Source organism: Diabrotica virgifera, chromosome 4, assembly GCF_917563875.1.
Source record: "Diabrotica virgifera virgifera chromosome 4, PGI_DIABVI_V3a".
NCBI lineage: Eukaryota > Metazoa > Arthropoda > Insecta > Coleoptera > Chrysomelidae > Diabrotica > Diabrotica virgifera.
The window spans coordinates 56,838,821-56,857,486 of record NC_065446.1 but is presented as its reverse complement, the minus strand read 5'-3'; the positions used below and the strand labels follow the sequence as shown (position 1 = coordinate 56,857,486).

Below are 18,666 nucleotides of genomic sequence, written 5' to 3'. Positions count from 1 at the left end.
TTGATAGTGTATAATTACTTAACAATCATCCACACATAACCAGGATTAACCGGTTTAAGGTTGTGGGCTCATACCTATATCTGGGATCATTGATCACAACCACCGGGTCACTACAGAAAGAAGTAAAAAGTAGATGTGAACTAGCAAAATTCGCCGTAGGCAAGCTGGCCAAAATATGGAAGCGCTCACACATTTTACGAACTTTAAAAATGAGGTTGATCTACTGCTTAATATTTCTAATATTGACATACGGATGTGAAACTTGGACCCTAAAATAAGCGAAAAGAAGAAATATAGATGCCATTGAAATGTTTTGTTGGAGAAGAATATTAGGAATTCCGTAGGCCGTAGACCCAGCTAGTCCATTAAAATGTTACATTTTTTAAGCCATACCTTGCATTTGTTAGAGGAGTCAATTTTATTTCTTTAATGTGTAGAGGGGATCAGTAGAAGCTTAAGTTTTTGGGGTCGCCACCCTTGTCCCCCGGTCGCCATCTTGGAAATGGGGTGCAAAGGGGTTTCACGCTATATCTCGTAAACTACCAACCCTACGGAAAATCTAATTCAACATAAAATGTAGAAAATGATATTTTCTACAATTTTGTTTCTACTACTTTTTATCGTTAAGTGACCAACAAAAAAGATATTAACAAAAATATGTAAAAAAAATTTAACAAGTTTCCTTTTGGAGGTTATAACTTTTTTTCAGATCATTTTAAAATAAAATAACATTATAGCAATTTTGTAGAGGGTTTTTCAGCGAACAATTTTTTCTATAAAGTTGTTTCAGCGCTCGAATCTTGACCAGATTCTCGAATGCTTATAGAGATACAATAAAAACAAAAGTTAGGCTTACTTTTCTATCTATATATATTTTTTATTCATACAATTTATTATGATTTTAACATTCCTATGCTATTATTAATCTGTTTTTGACCTTTCTTCCCACTATACAACTTATAACCCTAAGCATATATAGAAAAGGCCCAAGAAGTTGTTTGAGGACAAATTCGCCGGTTCAGAAGAAGAATGACGCAACCGCAAAATGCAAAATTCTTAAGAAGAGCAAAAAACGAATATTTGATATCAAAATCATAAAGTGTGATCAAAATTAGTCATTCACCACACCGTGGTCAGGATCTCGAGATATAAGCGTTTTTTGGGGTGTGCCGCTTGTCTATGAACTTTTTTCCTATTGTATATTTTGACTTAAAATTTTCCAAAAAACTTCTTCATGAAATATATTTTATTGTTGTGTTGGTTAAAATTATAAACTTAAAAGTTTGTCACTCAACTTTTTTAAGTAAATATGAAACTAACGAAATATGATGACAAAATGTTTAAAAACTAACAACTTATTTTTTAAAGTGTTTAAACATTTTGGACAAATTTCATAGTTATCTACATACTTCAAAGATGACAGTACAATTTTCAAAAGGAAATATTTACAGCTACCAAAGATACAGCGAGGTAAATTTGAAAAATTATCAAAATTGATTTTCCGCATTTTTGTATAAAATTTGATTTTTGAACATGTTCCACCAAATTGAGATAAAAATAAACTTCATATTCGGATTCAGCGACCTCTAAAACATAAAAATAGGCAAAAATTGGTCATTCAACTTAAATTTGATTTTCGTGGTCGGCATAACGATTGCTGCCGCTCGACTAATATATTAGATATGGTTCTTTTCATGAGGATTTTTCAGTGCGTCAGAAATGATAGAAAAAAAGTAAGTCCGTGATAATATACATTTATAACATTTATTTTAACATGACATTTTAGTTAAATCTGACAGTTGTCAAATTTTATTTGCAATTGGGCATAAAAACAAATCAATTGTCTTTATTGCATTTATAATATGGTATTTTCTTTGATTTGTATAGTCTTATAAATTGTACAGATTATATTCGTAGATATATTATATAATTAGTAAATAAATTTTTTTCTATTATAGCGCCATCTATCGACAATTAGAATAATCACCGAACTAGAATAATTACCAAAGTAATCACCGACGTGGCTTTTTTTCTGTCATATACAATTTAATGCGTTAGAAAGAAATCGAAAAACTGTGACGCACTGAAAAATGCTCATGAGAAAAAGCATAGGAAAGTATTTTTTTATTGTATTCCTATGAGAATTCGAGAATCTGGTCAACATTGGAGCACTCTAAAACCTAGATAATAAATAAAATTAAACAACCTTATATTGAAAAATCCTCTACAAAATCGCTATGATGGTATTTTATTGTGAAATGAACGGAAAAAAAGTTATAACCTCCAAAGGGAAACTTCTTACAAAATTTTCTCATATTTTTATAACTTTTTTGTTGGTCAATTGACGATAAAAAGTAATAGATATAAAATTGTAGAAAATTTAATTTGCTACATTTTATGTGTAATTAAATTTTCTGTAGGATTGCTAGTTTAGGACATACAGCGCGAAAGCCCTTTGCACCCCTTTTACCAATATGGCGGCAGGGGGTCAAGGGTGGCGACCTCAAAAACTTGAACTTAAGCTTCTACTGAACCCCCTACACATTAAAAAAATAAAATGGACTCCTCTAAGAAATGCAACCCTAAATGTAACATTTCAATGGACTAAGCACACAACCAATAATTCAGTTTTAAATGGGCTAAAGGTATATGGCTCTCCAGCAAAGTCCATCTCCAATAATTAAAAAACTTTGGACATGTTATGTGAGCAGACACAGAAAACATGGAAATATTTATTATCCAAGGAAAGGTAGGATGCCGAAGATCACCAACAAGATGGATCGACCAAATTACTTGGAGACGAACAATACACGACATCAAGATGACCACAACGGGTCTACCCCAAAATCCCGACAGCCAAAATCCCGACAGCCACAATCCCGACGGCCAAAATCCCGACACGCCAGAATCCTGACAGGCCAAAATCCCGACAGGCCAGAATCCCGACAGGTTTGATAAGTTTCTTTTTAACATATAATTACATTTATTTCTTGTTTTTTGTTTATGGCCATCTGTTTTTTATTTTTTTTTACTAAACAAAAATATTTACCGTTTAATATGAACTAATTTTCTAAATAAAATTTCTAACATGGGTATATGAATTAAATTATTTTTTTTTTGCCAATATAGTCCAATAATATATGCAGGGCCGCGCCAAGGCTTTCAAGCGCCCTGGGGCAAGTAATTTTAGGCGCCCCTTTCCTCCTTCTTTTGTAAGTAGTTTTTTGTAGCTTAGTGAATCGTTATACGGTATACTTACAAACTATTTTTTATGTGCTAGGAAAGTATCATCATCATCATAATCTAACCGTTATCGTCCACTGCTGAACATTGGCCTCCTCTAAGTTTCTCCATGTCTCCCAATCTTGAGCTACCAGCTATCCAGTTCCCGGCAGTTCTCTTTACATCGTCACTCCAGCGCGTTGGTGGACGATCTCTGCTTCGTTTAACCGATTGTCCGCCAGCGGTCGCTATTCCAATAATCTTCTAGTCTAGCTGTTGTTCGGTGTTCTTGCCACATGACTTGCACATCTCCATTTCTTCTTTGCTACATGTTCTACTCTGTCTTTGATTTTTGTCCGTTGCCTGATATCATTTGGTATTCTGTCTCCTTGTGATTCTTAGCATGGCCCTCTGGGTAACCCTTATTTTCTGCTCTTAGATTTTCAGCAGCAGTAAAGTAATATTATACTGATAAGTTATTATGAATACTATAAATATTTACAAAAAACAACGGTATCAGAGAACAAATAAATATATAATTATTAGTACTATAGTTCATTTGCTCATTGTTTTTGTTCTGTATATTAAAGAACCGCTTGGATTGACATGAAATTTGGCATGCGCATAGCTTATTTATAACAAAGAAAACAATTGATATTGCGTCGTCGGGGATGAAAAAATATACGTTAAAATTAATTCCGGAAGTGGATAAACTGACCAATTCTAAGCAACTCTTGTTGCATATACAGTTTTTTCACTAAGTCAATATTTTTCGAGTTATTTGCGAGTGAATATGTTCATTTTTCAACATAAAAACCACGGTTTTAGACGGTTTTTCACAAATAACACAAAAAGTGTATATTTTATTGAAAAAATGTTCTTAGCAAAATATGGGTTATAAATAAATTAAAAAAACTTATGCACGCATGAACTCGGTAGATCTAGTAGAGGAAGAGTTGTAGCTCGAGAAAAGTGGGTTCTTATTCGTCAAATTCCAAATCGAACATTTCAACGTGAAATAACCAAAAAATTAAGCACTTTTTCGGCAAAGCTGGTTATAATTTTTTTAGGTCTTTAGAAAAACCTTTATTTTTGTTTTTAAAAAGTTTCTAGCAGCAAAAGTAAGCCAGTAACGCTGAAAATAAAGTTGGTCCTTTTTTTTTGGTCAAAAACATCGTAAAAATCTCCGCTTAATTAGCATCCCCAATGAAATTAATCGTTACAGCTTTAAAATTTACTTCACTTATGTATATTTATATGATCTGGAAGTTTCACCCTTTCAAAGTGCTTATTTTTGAAAAAAAAAATTGGTTTTAAATTAAAAAAAAATAACTGAAATTTTGAAGGAAATGCCTTTTTTCAAAATTTTTCCCAAGAATATATTTTTGATAAAATACTTACTTTTTGAGTTATTTGCGAAAAAACCGTTTAAAAGCGTGTTTTTTTTGTTGAAAAATAAACATTATTCACTCGCAAATAACTCGAAAAGTAGATATTGACTTGGGCACGTGGTACTCCCTAGGGCAAAAGCACACGTCGACACAATAATCATTTTCTTCTTTGACATGTTGGCTATGTGTATGCCAAATTTCATGTTAATCAAAGCTGTTCTTTAAAATTCAGAGGTTTTGCAATATTTTACCGTGAGTGAATGAAGCAATAGTTCAGTTTAATGAGAGAAATAACGGTTCATACACTTAGGGGATCAAAGTAATAATAACTGCTATTTTTATATCTATCTACGAATGGTAAATTTTCAATTTTACAAGATAATAAAATATTATTAATATTTCTGGTAATTTCGGTATTGTCAAATTTTTTTTTCGGCACCTACCGGAGCCTTTTTGGTCTGGCGCCGGGGGGCACCGCCCCTCTCCGCCGTTATGGACGGCGCGGCCCTGAATATATGTATAATCAAATCCTGAATTCAAGTTTACTTTCATATAATAGATATTATCATGTCACTTACAACCTTCCATTTCAGTAAGTATAGCTTTTATATTATAAAATGAAGTGTTAAATGATTTTTTCTTTTAAAATACATAATAATTAGTACCCGTACTTATTAGTAAGTAATTAATTTTTCAATTTCAATACTCTAAATATGATTTGGTATTGCATTTGAAAAGGAAAAAATAAAAATTCAAAATATAGTGGTCGGAATTTTTACTTATGCGAGGATTGTTGCATCTCGGCAGTCTGGCGTGTCGGGATTCTGGCGTGTCGGTGTTTTGGCCGTCGGGATTTTGGCTGTCGGGATTTTGGCTGTCGGGATTTTGGGCGGCACCTCCGAGGGGTCATCAGGACTGAAGAAAGAGAGAGAGAGAGAGAGAGAGAGAGAGAGAGAGAGAGAGAGAGAGAGAGAGAGAGAGAGAGAGAGAGAGAGAGAGAGATCGCGATTTATAAATAGCAATTTCATTTTTTTAGAGTCTCAAAAAATCTGGCCTATATTTGGTGAATAGTAGACTGGTAAGAAATCAATCCCACACGTTTTTACATTTGTTGTTTTTCTTGGAATAGTAATAGGGCCTTTGGAACTCAGCCAGATATGAAGTTTCTTAAAGATAAATCACTGTCGACGTAAAATAAAATAAATTTCCTAAGAAACTTCGTTGTTTGTAAATAAATATATTTTATATTATTTAATACGACTTTGTAACTTTGTTGCATGGTGAACCATCGTGAGGATATTATTAATTCTTTAAGTTGTAATTAATTAAGTTGTAAATACGGATACCATTGTTAACATTTACAACGAATTAGGCAATAAAATATTGGTGGAGTTGGTGCAAAACCTCATGAACCTTTGAAATAGGCATGCCCGAGAAAAATAAATCCTAAAAACACTGACAATTATTAGGGCAGTCAATGAGGGTATTTGGCTCCGAATTCCATCCTACTACACCGATTTACTTGATATTTTCACAGTAAGTAGGGAATAGCTCAAGAAACAAAATGTACCCTATATACTATGGCGCTTTTATCTTGGGGGCGGTTCCCACCCCTTCATGGGGTGGAAAATTTTTTGGCCAAAATAACTACGGAAGTGGCTAGAGACCCTAATTTAAGCAAAAACTGTTCTACACTTTTTTGATAACTCAATACTTTTTGAGTTATTCGTGGTTGAAAAACTATGCATCTAACTAAAAAAAACTATACAGGGTGTCCAGAAACTCTACCGACAAACGAAGACAGAAGATTCTTCAAATAATTCTAAGACAATTTAACCCTATTCACTTAGTCCGAAAATGCTTCCTAAGGGAGCTAGAGCTCTTTGAAGATGGCGTCTTGTAATGAGTTTTTCTTAAATATCTCCCGAACGCTTCTATTTAGAAAAACAAAGATTGGTACGCGTATATATCTTCCAGAGATAAATCTATTCCATCCTTTGCGAATTTTTAGTACCGATCATAGGCGTCCGTTTTGGGCAGGTCAACGGTTATTTTATCCCATAACTTTTTTGTCTTTAACTTTTAAGCATTTTTGACACTGCATTATTAAATTGTGAGGTATTCTAGTGCTAAAAGGTACTCTTGTTTTAAGTCGGTAGGACACACCGTTTTCTAGAAAAATCGATTTGAAAATTTTTCGTTCTTTAAATTTCAAAAAAAAAATTCCAAAAAAACCTTTTTAGAAAGACGAAAACTGGTACATTTATTAATATTCCAGAGATAAATCGATTTCATTAATTGCGAATTTCTAGTACCGGTCATAGGCGTCCGTTTTGGGTAGGTCAACAGTTATTTTATAGCGTAACTTTTTTGTCCTTAATTTTTAAGCATTTTTGACACTAGATTATTAAATTATGAGGTATTCGAGTACTAAAAGTTACTCTTGCTTTAAGTTAGTAAAATACATGGTTTTTTTTTTTTGAAAAATTTTTTCCATTTTTTTCAAATTCCCAAAACGAAAAACTTTCAAATCCATTTTTCTAGAAAACGGTGTGTCCTACCGACTTAAAGCAAGAGTACCTGTTAGTACTAGAATACCTCACAATTTAATAATCCGGTGACAAAAATGCTTAAAAGTTAAAGACAAAAAAGTTATGCGATAAAATAACCGTTGCCCTACCCAAAACGGACGCCTATGACCGGTACTAGAAATTCGCAATAGATGGAATGGATTCATTTCTAGAAAGTAAATATGCACACCAATTTTCCTTTTTCTAAATAGAAGCGTTCTGGAGTTATTTAAGAAAAACTAATTACATGACACCATCTTCAAAGAGCTCTAGCTCCCTTAGGAAGCATTTTCGGACTAGGTGAATTGGGTTATCTTAAAATTATCTAAAAAATCTCCTGTCTTCGTTTGTCGGTAGAGTTTCTGGACACCCTGTATAAAACATTTTTGTAGCTCATAAAAAACAAAGAGATTCGTTCCTTCATAAATCTTCTAGTTAAATACAAAAAGTTATATGGTAGGTGAAAAGACTTTGTTTTTTTGGTGCACCAAAAAAAACAACTCTTTTCACCTACCATATCTCTTTTTGTATTATAACTGGAAGATTTATGAAGGAACGAATCTCTTTGTTTTTTATAAGCTACAAAAATATTTTATATAGTTTTTTTAGTCAGATGCATACATGTTTTAAGGTATTCGCAAAAAACCGTTCTAAAAGCTGTTCGAAAAGCTCAATGAAAATGGCAAATTTTCAACCACGAACAACTCAAAAAGTATTGAGTTTTCAAAAAGAAATTATCGAACAGTTTTTGCTTAGAATTAGGTTCTCTAGCCACTTCCGTGGTTATCTGAACCAGAAAATTTTCCAGCTCCGAGAAGGGGTGGGAACCGCCACCAAGATAAAATCGCCCATAGTATATAGGGTAGACCTTGAATTAGAAGAAAAGTAGAAGCTCTTCCCAAAATTTCATTAAAATCCATCAATTATGTAGGCTACGGCCAGACAAGCGACAGTTTACAGCGCTGTAAGAGCAGTAAAATGAAGCGCCAAAAATGGGTCCTATTCTATGTTGCTATGTTGCAGCGCGATATTTTACAGCTCAGTCTGGCCATCCACTACACTCAACGTGGGACCAATTTTACATGCTTCATTTTACTGCTATTACAGCGCTGTAAATTGTCGCTTGTCTAGCCGTAGCCTTATTTTATACTGAATTGCTCGTCAGGGTCGGATCTGACCTAGTGTACTACAGCTCATTTGAACTACAAAATTTTAAGTTTTAAATCTGCATTTGATAGGATACCAACGGATTAAGGTATATTTAAAAAAGCACACTTGCGAGTAAAAAAATCGACTAACTCAATGAGTAATTATAGTTTATGCTTATTAATTTTATGTTGCGTTCTTTAAATTACTAAAGTAACGAATACGAACATATTAAAAAAGAAAACCCCGTGGTTTAGAGGGGAAATCAAGATAAAATGTGAAGAAAAGAAGAAAGCGTTTTTACAATACAGAACAAAACAAACACAACAGGCATACAACCACTACAAACGATTTAGAAACGAAACTAATACTTTAGTGAGACAAATAAAAAGCCCACACTGGCAGAGTTTCTTAAAACAGATGGAACACGAATTGTACGGAACACAAAAGTAAGTATGGAGAATGATCAGAGGACAAAGAAAGGAGACGAACGAATTAATAACAACGAATCACATTCAGAAGGAAACATGGGCAGACTAGTTCCGATCTCTGTTTGCTAAAGGCGACGATAATGAACCACCAACACCTGAAGTTACGACAAACGAAGAAATAAACATCGAGGAGGAGAGGTAAAGGAAGCATTAAGAAAATTAAAAATAGAAAATCTCCAGGAGAAGACAGAATATCGAACTAACTCCTAAAGTACGGAGGACTTTAGAACGTTAGAAAGATAATAGAACAAAACAGAATACCACAAGAATGGAGATCAAGCATCCTAATACCTCTCTTCAAAAAGGGAAAAAATCGGACCCGAAGAGTTACAGAGGAATTAATTTATTAAACACAACACTAAAATGAACAACAAAAGTGATAATAAACAAACTTAATGAAATTATAACATTAGCAGAAGAACAACAAGGTTTTAGGTCGGGAAGATCATGCACTGACGCTATATTTATAATGAGATAAGTTCAAAAGAAATCGTTATATATATTTATGTTTCGTGGACCTTAAGAAAGCATTTGACAGGGTCAAATTAAAGGACGTTATCCATTTATTATACTCAAGAGAGGTACCTCTAGGAATAATTAAAACGATCGAAAACATCTACCAGAACAACACAATAAAAGTAAAAGTAGAAGATGAACTAACTGACATAATTTAAGCTGGTAATAGGATAAGACAGAGAGATTCTTTGAGTCCTTTATTGTTCAACCTGATCACGGATGAAATAAAAAAAAGTAAGAACTAAAATAAAAAAGGATACCAAATGCGAAAAAACAACTTAAACTAATCTGCTATGCAGACGATGCAATACTAATCTCTCAAAGTGAATATGATTTACAACGTATGCTGCACCAATTTAACATAACCACCAGAAAATTTAACATGTTTATTTCCCCAAAAAAGACAAGATGTATGGTTATAACAGCAAATCTAATAAGTGTAAATTGGAGCTAGAGTACAAGTGATGGAGTTTAAATATCTAGGCATCACACTATCTAGCTACGGAAGGCTCGAAACAGAAGTGTAAGATGAAGTGAATAGAGCAAACAGAGCGTAACATAGTGGATAGTTAGCAAGCGCGGCTCCTCCTTAGGGTCAATTGGTCAATGACCCCCCTAAAATAATCTCATAAAAATACCAATTTTATTAAAAATATCTTTTATCTAAAACTTCACTCTGAAATATAAAATTCTCTCTCAGCAGTCTGCATTGGCAAAACAAATATAATAGATATAATAACGTCGCGCCTCGCGCTATACACAAGCCCGTGGCTGGGCCGTATTTTAAATTGTCTATATACAGTTCTTATGGCTTATGGACAAATGCATGTAAAATAGAAAAGAGACGGCAGATAGCAATTTCGTGGGCGAGAGTGGGAGTGACCTTTCCGTCGTATACCTCTAGTAGAGTCGACGGCCTCACGTTTAGTTAGTTACCGTCTGCTGACCGCACTTCACGGCAGGTCTATATCGATCGCGGCGTATTTGCGTAATTTATTTTGTTTTGTTGGATTTTTTTGTGATTGTAACAAAAACAAGATGAGTGTTGTTGACGAAATAATTGCCTTAAAATCTGCTGGAACACTAAATTATGAACGGCGGCTTGAGAAAAAAGAAAGTGGTCGACCAAAACCAAACATGAATTTAAAACAAACAACAAAGGATAGGGGTAAGGACATTCAAAGATATTTTAAAGAATCAATGTACAATTTGTGTGATTGGATTTGTGGCTGCAGTGTGAGAAATGCATTTTTTTGCTATCCGTGTTTACTGTTTTCGAATGACGCTGTATGGGCGAAAAATGGAGTAACTGACATTAAGCATTTAAAAGTGAAAATTACAAAACATGCCTCTTCAACTACTCATATAAATTCATCAATGAGTTACGCAAGTTTAGGACGTGTTAACATAAGACAGCAACTTGATAGTGTATATCGTAAATCTGTGCATGACTTTAATGAATTGGTATCTAAAAATAGGTATATTTTAAACAAACTAATCGACTGTGTAAAATTTTGTGGAGTTTTCGAAATTGCATTGCGCGGTCATGACGAAAGTGACAGCTCCAATAATCGTGGAATTTTTCTGGGCCTTATCGATTTTGTTTCTGAACTGGATTTAATGTTTAAAGAACACATTGAAAAAAGTACAGTATTTAAAGGAACATCGAAAACAATTCAGAACGATATTTTAGAATCAATGTTAGCCATTGTGCATACTCATATCATGAAGGAGATTGGCCAGACAAATTTTGTGGCCATTCAAGTAGATGAGACCACAGACAGCTCCAATAAAACGCAGATGATTATCATATTGCGATATGTATTAACTGGTATTGTACATGAAAGATTTTGGAAATTTGTTAACCCCCTAGGTACTACAGCACAACATTTAACTAATGTAATATTGGAAGAACTTCAATTATTAAAAATTAATGAAGCACCTGAAAAATTGATTGCCCAAAGTTACGATGGTGCATCAGTCATGAGCGGTAAACTGGGAGGAGTACAAACAAAAATTAAAGAAATATACCCAAATGCACACTTCATTCACTGCTATGCCCATCAATTTAATCTTATCCTCCAAAAAGCGGCGAGTCAACACAAACCGATAAAAATATTTTTTGCAAATTTACACGGATTTTCGTCCTTTTTCGGCCGATCTCCAAAACGTACGATGGTTCTGGATAGAGTGGTTAAAGTAAGGCTACCTAAAGCTGCGCCTACTCGATGGGCTTTCAATACAAAATGTGTTGAAATTGTATACACTTATAAAGATGATTTAAAATCTTGCTTAGAGGAAATTATTGATGAGGAGCAAGATGGTAACAATATAAATCAAGCAACTGGTTTAAAAAGACATTTGGAAGATGAGCATTTTTTATTTTGGTTAAATTTTTTCCATAAAATAATGCCCCATGTTGATATATTGTTTAAACAATTGCAAATGCGAGACATTGATGTTATATCTGTCAAAAATTGTATCCTGTCTTTTAACAACAATATCCAAATAATTAGAAATACTATTTTGGAATCAGAAGTACCAAGCACATCAACAGCAAAAAAAAGAAAAACTACTGCAGAGGATCCAAAGCGACGAACTGCACTTGAAATTTGTGATATTATTATATCTGAAATAAATCACAGGTTTAGTTTCAATGATCATCTCATGATTTCACAGTTATTCTACATAGAGAAATTTGAAGCATACACTACCAACTTTCCGCAAAATATTTTAAAAATGGTGACGGCTAATTATCCCACAGTGAATATTTCCAAACTAAAATCGGAACTTGAAGTCTTATATTGTCGTGAGGATTTTCGCAATAGTGCTGGTGCAGTAGCCATACTTCAGCTTTTTATTAACATGAATTTGTCTGAAACATTTTCTGAAGCAGTGAAGTTATTAAATATTTTGTGCACACTCCCTATGACAACCGTGGAAAGTGAGAGATGTTTTTCTACTTTAAAAAGAGTAAAAACATTCCTGCGTAATACGATGGGACAACCTAGACTTAGTGCCTTGTCTATGCTGAGCATCGAGAAAACGCTTGTCAAGAGCATTCCAAATTTCAATGAGAAGGTCATAGACTATTTTGCAGAACTAAAGGATAGAAGAATTGACTTAAAATATAAAAATATTTAAAGTAAGTTTCGTTTTAATAAATTTACAATTTATTATACTATAAATATTCCTATCTATATATCAGTCAATAACCTGTTCATACCATTTTTCCTATATTTTTTAAAAGATTTACTCTAAAAAAAGACAAATTTAATTTTCGGAAAACTAGGGTAAATAGTATTGAGTTTTATCTAAGTCTGTATTTTTTATCTAAAATATAAATGCTAAAAGATCTTTTAAATACTTTAAAAAATCAACAGTTTGAAGTTTTCAAACCAAAATGACCCCCCTGAAGATTGACCCACGAGCCGCCGCTGATAGTTAGAAGAAGACTTAAGACTGCCACCTTGACTTCCAGACAAGCTAAAACAGGGCCCAAATTGAACGCACGTCAGAAATAAAGTCGACTTCAGTTTTCCCGAGAAAACGTCAATTGGGACCTTGGCAAATGGAGCAGAGTTGTATTCTCTGATGAGAATCGAATATACTCTAGTTTCGCGTTGCAATGAAATTGAAAATAGTTATTCATTTTTATTTACATGTTTGCTCTGATTGGAGTACGAAGGGAACCATTCTCGTTGGAACTTTACCACACTGAGCAGATGGGACGTGAATTATAAATTGTAAAATTCCCTTATCTTCTTTAGTCTCAGCATCCGTTAGGGCTAGCAAATTTCAGAAGCCTCGGAGGTATAACCATAGAAGGTTCCCATTGTTTTCAATCTGGTGGGATGTAGGGAATATTTTTAATATTGTTTTATGTGCTATTAGATTTAAAACTTACTCTTTTGCTAGCAGTTGCCGCTAGGGCATCCCTGCCATTTCGCTCGTTGCAATCCGCAACTGCACGCCGGGGTTTGCCCTGGTTGGATCAGAGAGAGCAGCATATGTGCCTCTTGATAAGAGGCTAATAAGTTTCGAAACCGGTAGAGGTTCTTGCTGCACTCTCTGGTTGAACTAGAATATAAATCGACTGTAGTTTCGTGTTGCAACGAAATTGAAAATAGTTATTCATTTTTTTAATCATATTTTGACCAATAAAACGGCATTAAAAGGCATTAAAAAGGCATTTAAAAAGTTTTTATGAATAAAATTATCTTTAGTTTTATGGAAAACTTGGCTTCAACTTCTTTTAAAAAATTATTTTACCGCAGTGTGAGATTTTAATATAAATTTCCATATTGTGTATCATTTGCTTTTCTCATCATGATTCCATTATTTTTTAGGAACTACGGAGCCTATGTGGAACCAGACATTTGTATACTCAGGACTGAGGAGGGCAGATCTCCGACTTCGTGCTTTAGAAATAACAGTATGGGATTATGTTAGATATGGAGCGAATGATTTTTTAGGAGAAGCTATTGTTGAACTGTGGCCTTTGGAGAATCAACCAACGTGGAGAACGTTGGGTCCTCATGAAGAAATCGCTCTGACACCAAGCGAACATCTCTCGCCACCTAGTACAGGGTCCAGGTCAGTTCTATAGTTTTTATTAAAAAATTTTTTTTGAAACGTTTATTCAGCAATCTGTTAGTTATAAAAATTCTAACAATAAGCGTCTTTGGGGTTTGAAGTAACAAAAATTGACGTTAGAGAGGTCAGTCCAATGACTGGACCTCTAGTATGGAAAAAAACATGACATTCCGATATAGATTTTCACTTCGGAAAAAATCAAACAAGATAGAACTTTTTTTAATTTCATTAAGAAATGTTTAATAAACAACATATCAAAAAGTTCTACTCGAGAAGTGGGTGCTTCATTTTTTATTAAACAAATGAACTACGAAATTAGATGTTTTTTAAATAACTCCGAAAATATAAATTTTAGAAAGAAACTGACTTAAACATTGAAAAATTCAGAAAATTTTACAAAAAAAACTTATATAAAGAATTCTCTAAAATTAAATCTGTATCTTCTATAATTTTTTATTTATAACGCTAAAGTCACCCTTCTCACAAACATTTACGGCGAAGTGCACGGTTGTGTTATTTTAATGTAATTCTTTAACTAATAGATCAAATGAAATTTTACAAACTGAACGTGAAAGAAGAATAATTAAGCTATCTTATGGTTATAATAGAAAGAAATAAAATGTATGGGCAAAAGTACGGTGTGGGGTGTGGGCGGAAAGTGAGCCTTACATGAATTTTGTTTAAAAATGATTTGTGAAAAATGTGTAACTAATACAATTTTTCTTACAAAACTCTCAATGTTGCACAACTTACCTTTCAAGCATCTTACTAAATGATGTTGCATTAGAAAAAAATCTCAAAAATTTAATTCATATGATATGACGTCTCAAAAAATGTTATTTTTGAAATCTTCGTAGTTTTATAGAATTACCACCATTTTAAAAAGGTATTACTCAAGTTTGAACAGATCTATTACAGTTTTATAAGATCTTTTTTAAAGCTTAGGATGTAGTCTTTAAAATGCACTTAATTATTTTACTTTAAAAATGAAATATACTATTTCTTTTTAAGAAAATTAAGAAAGATAACAAAAATATAATACAAAAACCGAAAATTACCAGCTAAAAAAATGTCTATACAAAGTGATCAAAATTTTTTCTGTAAAACTTACCTAAAATACATTTAATAATAAGCTTCACCAATAATAAATGTTCAGCAAAAAAATTTTTTTTAGCTCTTATACAGTATGTCTGCGTAACTTGGAACCTATTGACTTTTTTATTATCAGTTTTACGAAAAAAAAAAGTTATTCTTTATAAAATACCCTGCATCGTATATAATCTAAGACGCAATCATCAAATATCAAATTTAATTAATGCTATACGAGGTATGTCAAAAAATATGAATTTCACTCAAGAGTAAAGTACCTTTACATTTCACAATATCGAAAATTGTTATTAAGAAAAGTTGTTTGAAATTAAAAAATTTGTTTTAGTGTTCAATTACATCATTCTAATTAAAATATTGTGAATAATAAAGGCACTTAACTCTTGCTCATATTTTTTACCTACCTCGTATAAAATTAAAAAAGTTTGATATCTGATGGTCGTATCTTAGATTTTAGACCAGGGAGACCATTTTATGAAGAATAACTTTTTTTCGTAAAAGTGATAATACAATAGTTATCATAATTATAATACAATGATGAGTATCCGTAATTTGAGAAAAAATTGAATTCTTTTTTTCATTAGAATGATGTAATTGTATATTTAGACATAGTTTCTAATTTCAAACAACTTTTAATAATAGCATTTTTTGATATTCTGGAATATAAAGGTACTTTACTCTTTAACGAAATTCATATGTTTCGCATAACTCGTATATAATTGATAAAATTTGATATCTGATAGTCGAGTTTTAGATTTTTGACTATTCAGAGCATCTTGGTAAGAATAACTTTTTTTCGTAAGATTGATAATAAAAAAGTTTTCCATGTGGTTCCTAGCTAAGCAGACACACTGTATAAGAGCTTCTGTATAAGAATTTTCAAATTTCAATGCCATATTCGGATTCAGCATAATCAAAAACAAAATAGAAACATATTTGATCAAAGTAAAATGATGAATTTAACGATATTTTTAAAATTATTTATACAAAACAATTGTTATTGTTTAAACAATTAATAAACAATTAATGGCCAAATCTGTGAGTAGAACTTTTTACTTTAACATCTATATAAACTAACAAAAAAGTTTTAGAAAAATATAAGCTTTTTTGAATTTTTCCAAAACAATGCATGTTTTCGTTCTAATTGCACTCCCCTAATATATCTAAAATATAAACACAATTACGGTGAGTTATAAAACTTATTTATAAAAAAGAAGGTCCAGTGGATTTTTACGTTTTAGTCTGAGTTTGTTGACCATTATCAAGCAAGTTTATTGCCAGGGCATTTGGATGGCATTCTAGGCGTTTTATGTACCGAACACTGCACTGAACTATCACTTCACTGATCGTAGGTACTTCTAGATCACAATAAATGTATTTGTTTGACACGAACCATGGGGCGTCTGTTATAGAGCGTAACACTTTAGATTGTAATCTTCCCGTATGTTAGATATGTTGGATTTTGCTGCTGTACCCCATAGCTGGACCCATAGGTCCATTCTTTTTTATTTATTTCTATATTAGGCGATATTTTGCGACATTTTGTAAATACGATATGTTGTGATTTTGATTCATTGATCTTTATTCGCCATTTCTTTGTCTACTTTTCAATGTTTCTAATATGCCTTTGAAGAGATTCGGTAGCTGTTGCGGGATTTTCATCTGTGACTAACATAGCTGTGTCGTCTGCGAATGTTGTAGTCGTTACATTTTCCTTTGTTGGTATGTCGTGTGTAAATATCAAATATAATATAGGACCCAGAACACTACCTTGAGGGACTCCATATCGTATAGGGTAGATTTTTTATGTATCTGCTTCATGCTTCACACGGAAGTATCTTTCTTTTAAATATGATTTTAGTATAGTAAACATTGAATCAGGAACGTTCATTTTTATTTTGAAGAGCAACCCTTCATGCCAGACTTTATCAAAAGCCTGACTGACGTTAAGAAAAAGTGCAGAACAGTATTTTTTTTCTTTAAAAGTTTTATTTACAACGACTCTATGAACTTGTTATATTGTTGAATGCTTCTCTCTGAAACCAAACTGGTGATCCGGAAAAAGATTATTATCAGTTATTATTTTCATTGGTCTGGTCGCTAATAGCTTCTCAAATAGTTTAGCTGGTACCGGTAAGGGACTAATAGGACGATAAGAGGTATGTTCGTGAGGTGGTTTACCATGTTTGTGGATCATTATTATATCAGCAATTTTCCGTTGCGTTGGTACAATTTTGAGCCTTGGTGCGACGTTGAATAGTTGTGTTATCATAACTACACCTTTATCTGGTAGATCTTTTAAGATAGTTCCTGTTATAAGGTCATAGCCAGGAGCTTTTTTGGTTTTTAATCTATATTGAATAGTATTTTTTACATCTCTTTTTGTTACTGGTTTAATTTGCTCACTTGGCTGTTGGATTGTTGCTAGTCTTTCATAGATAGCCTCATCTTCTTCAGCACTGACAGAGGGTAAAGGTTGAAAAACTTCTTCAAGATCTTTTCCAAATGCCTCTTGATATTTTCTCGACCATGAGCCGTCTGGATTTCTTAATGCTGGTATGTGTTTACTGGGTTTTAATTTCCTGGTGGCCTTCCAAAGTGAATAATTGGTATCTGCCGTTGGTGTTAAATTTTGAAGATAATTTTCGATGTAGGAGTTTTTGTGCTGTAGTATTGTATTTTTCAGCTGTCTTGCGGCTCTATTGAAGTTTATTTTGTCTTGATTTTTATTTTTATTAAAATACCATTCATGTATTTTTTAATAGTAAATTCAGTCAATTTGTACTCTACGAGCCCTCTAGTGGGAAAGTTTTGGGGTAGTTCTGATATCTTTCATTATATACGTATTTTCGGCAGCTGAATCTGAATATGAGGTTTGCGGACAAATTTTTTCGTGACGGAACATTGAGTAAATCGCAAAAAAGCGAAAAATTTCTGCTTTATCCCGCTTTTTTGCTTACATCTAGAAAAATATTAACTTTTGGTAAATGGTCTGTTAACTGAAATTAAAGTAAAAGACTAAGTTTTCACTCTAATGGCATATAACATATCCCACCAGAATGAAAACAATGGGAACCTTCTCTGGTTACACCTCCGAGGCTTCTACAATTTGCAAGCCATACGGGTGCTGAGACTAAGGAAGATGAGGGAATTCTACAATTTACAATTCACGTCACATCTGCTCAGCGCGGTAAAGTTCCAACGAGACTGGTTCCCTTCATACTCCACACAGAGTAAATGTAAATCAAAAATGAATAACCATTTTCAATTTCGTTGCAAAACGAAAATACAGCCGAACCATATTCCAGTCCAATCAGAGAGTGCTGCAAGCACCTCTACCGGTTTCGAAACTTATTAGTCTCTCATCAGGAGGCACATATGCTGCTTTCCCTGATCCATCCAAAACAAACCCCAGCGTGCAGTCCCGAATTGCAACGAACGAAATGGCATAGATGCCCTAGCGGCAACTGCTAGCAAAAGACTAAGTTTTCACTCTAATGGCATATAACATATCCCACCAGAATGAAAACAATGGGAACCTTCTCTGGTTACACCTCCGAGGCTTCTACAATTTGCAAGCCATACGGATGCTGAGACTAAGGAAGATGAGGGAATTCTACAATTTAC

General features: G+C 33.2%; 1 protein-coding gene across 1 annotated transcript in view; it reads left to right on the top strand.

Moving 5' to 3' along the window:
* Window positions 1–18,666, top strand: part of LOC114331790 (regulating synaptic membrane exocytosis protein 2) — a 421,091-nt gene that overhangs the window by 260,275 nt on the left and 142,150 nt on the right. Inside the window, exon 9 of the mRNA XM_050648222.1 lies at window positions 13,686–13,932. Within this exon, the coding sequence (XP_050504179.1) occupies window positions 13,686–13,932 (247 nt within the window). The remainder of the gene's footprint in view (window positions 1–13,685; window positions 13,933–18,666) is intronic.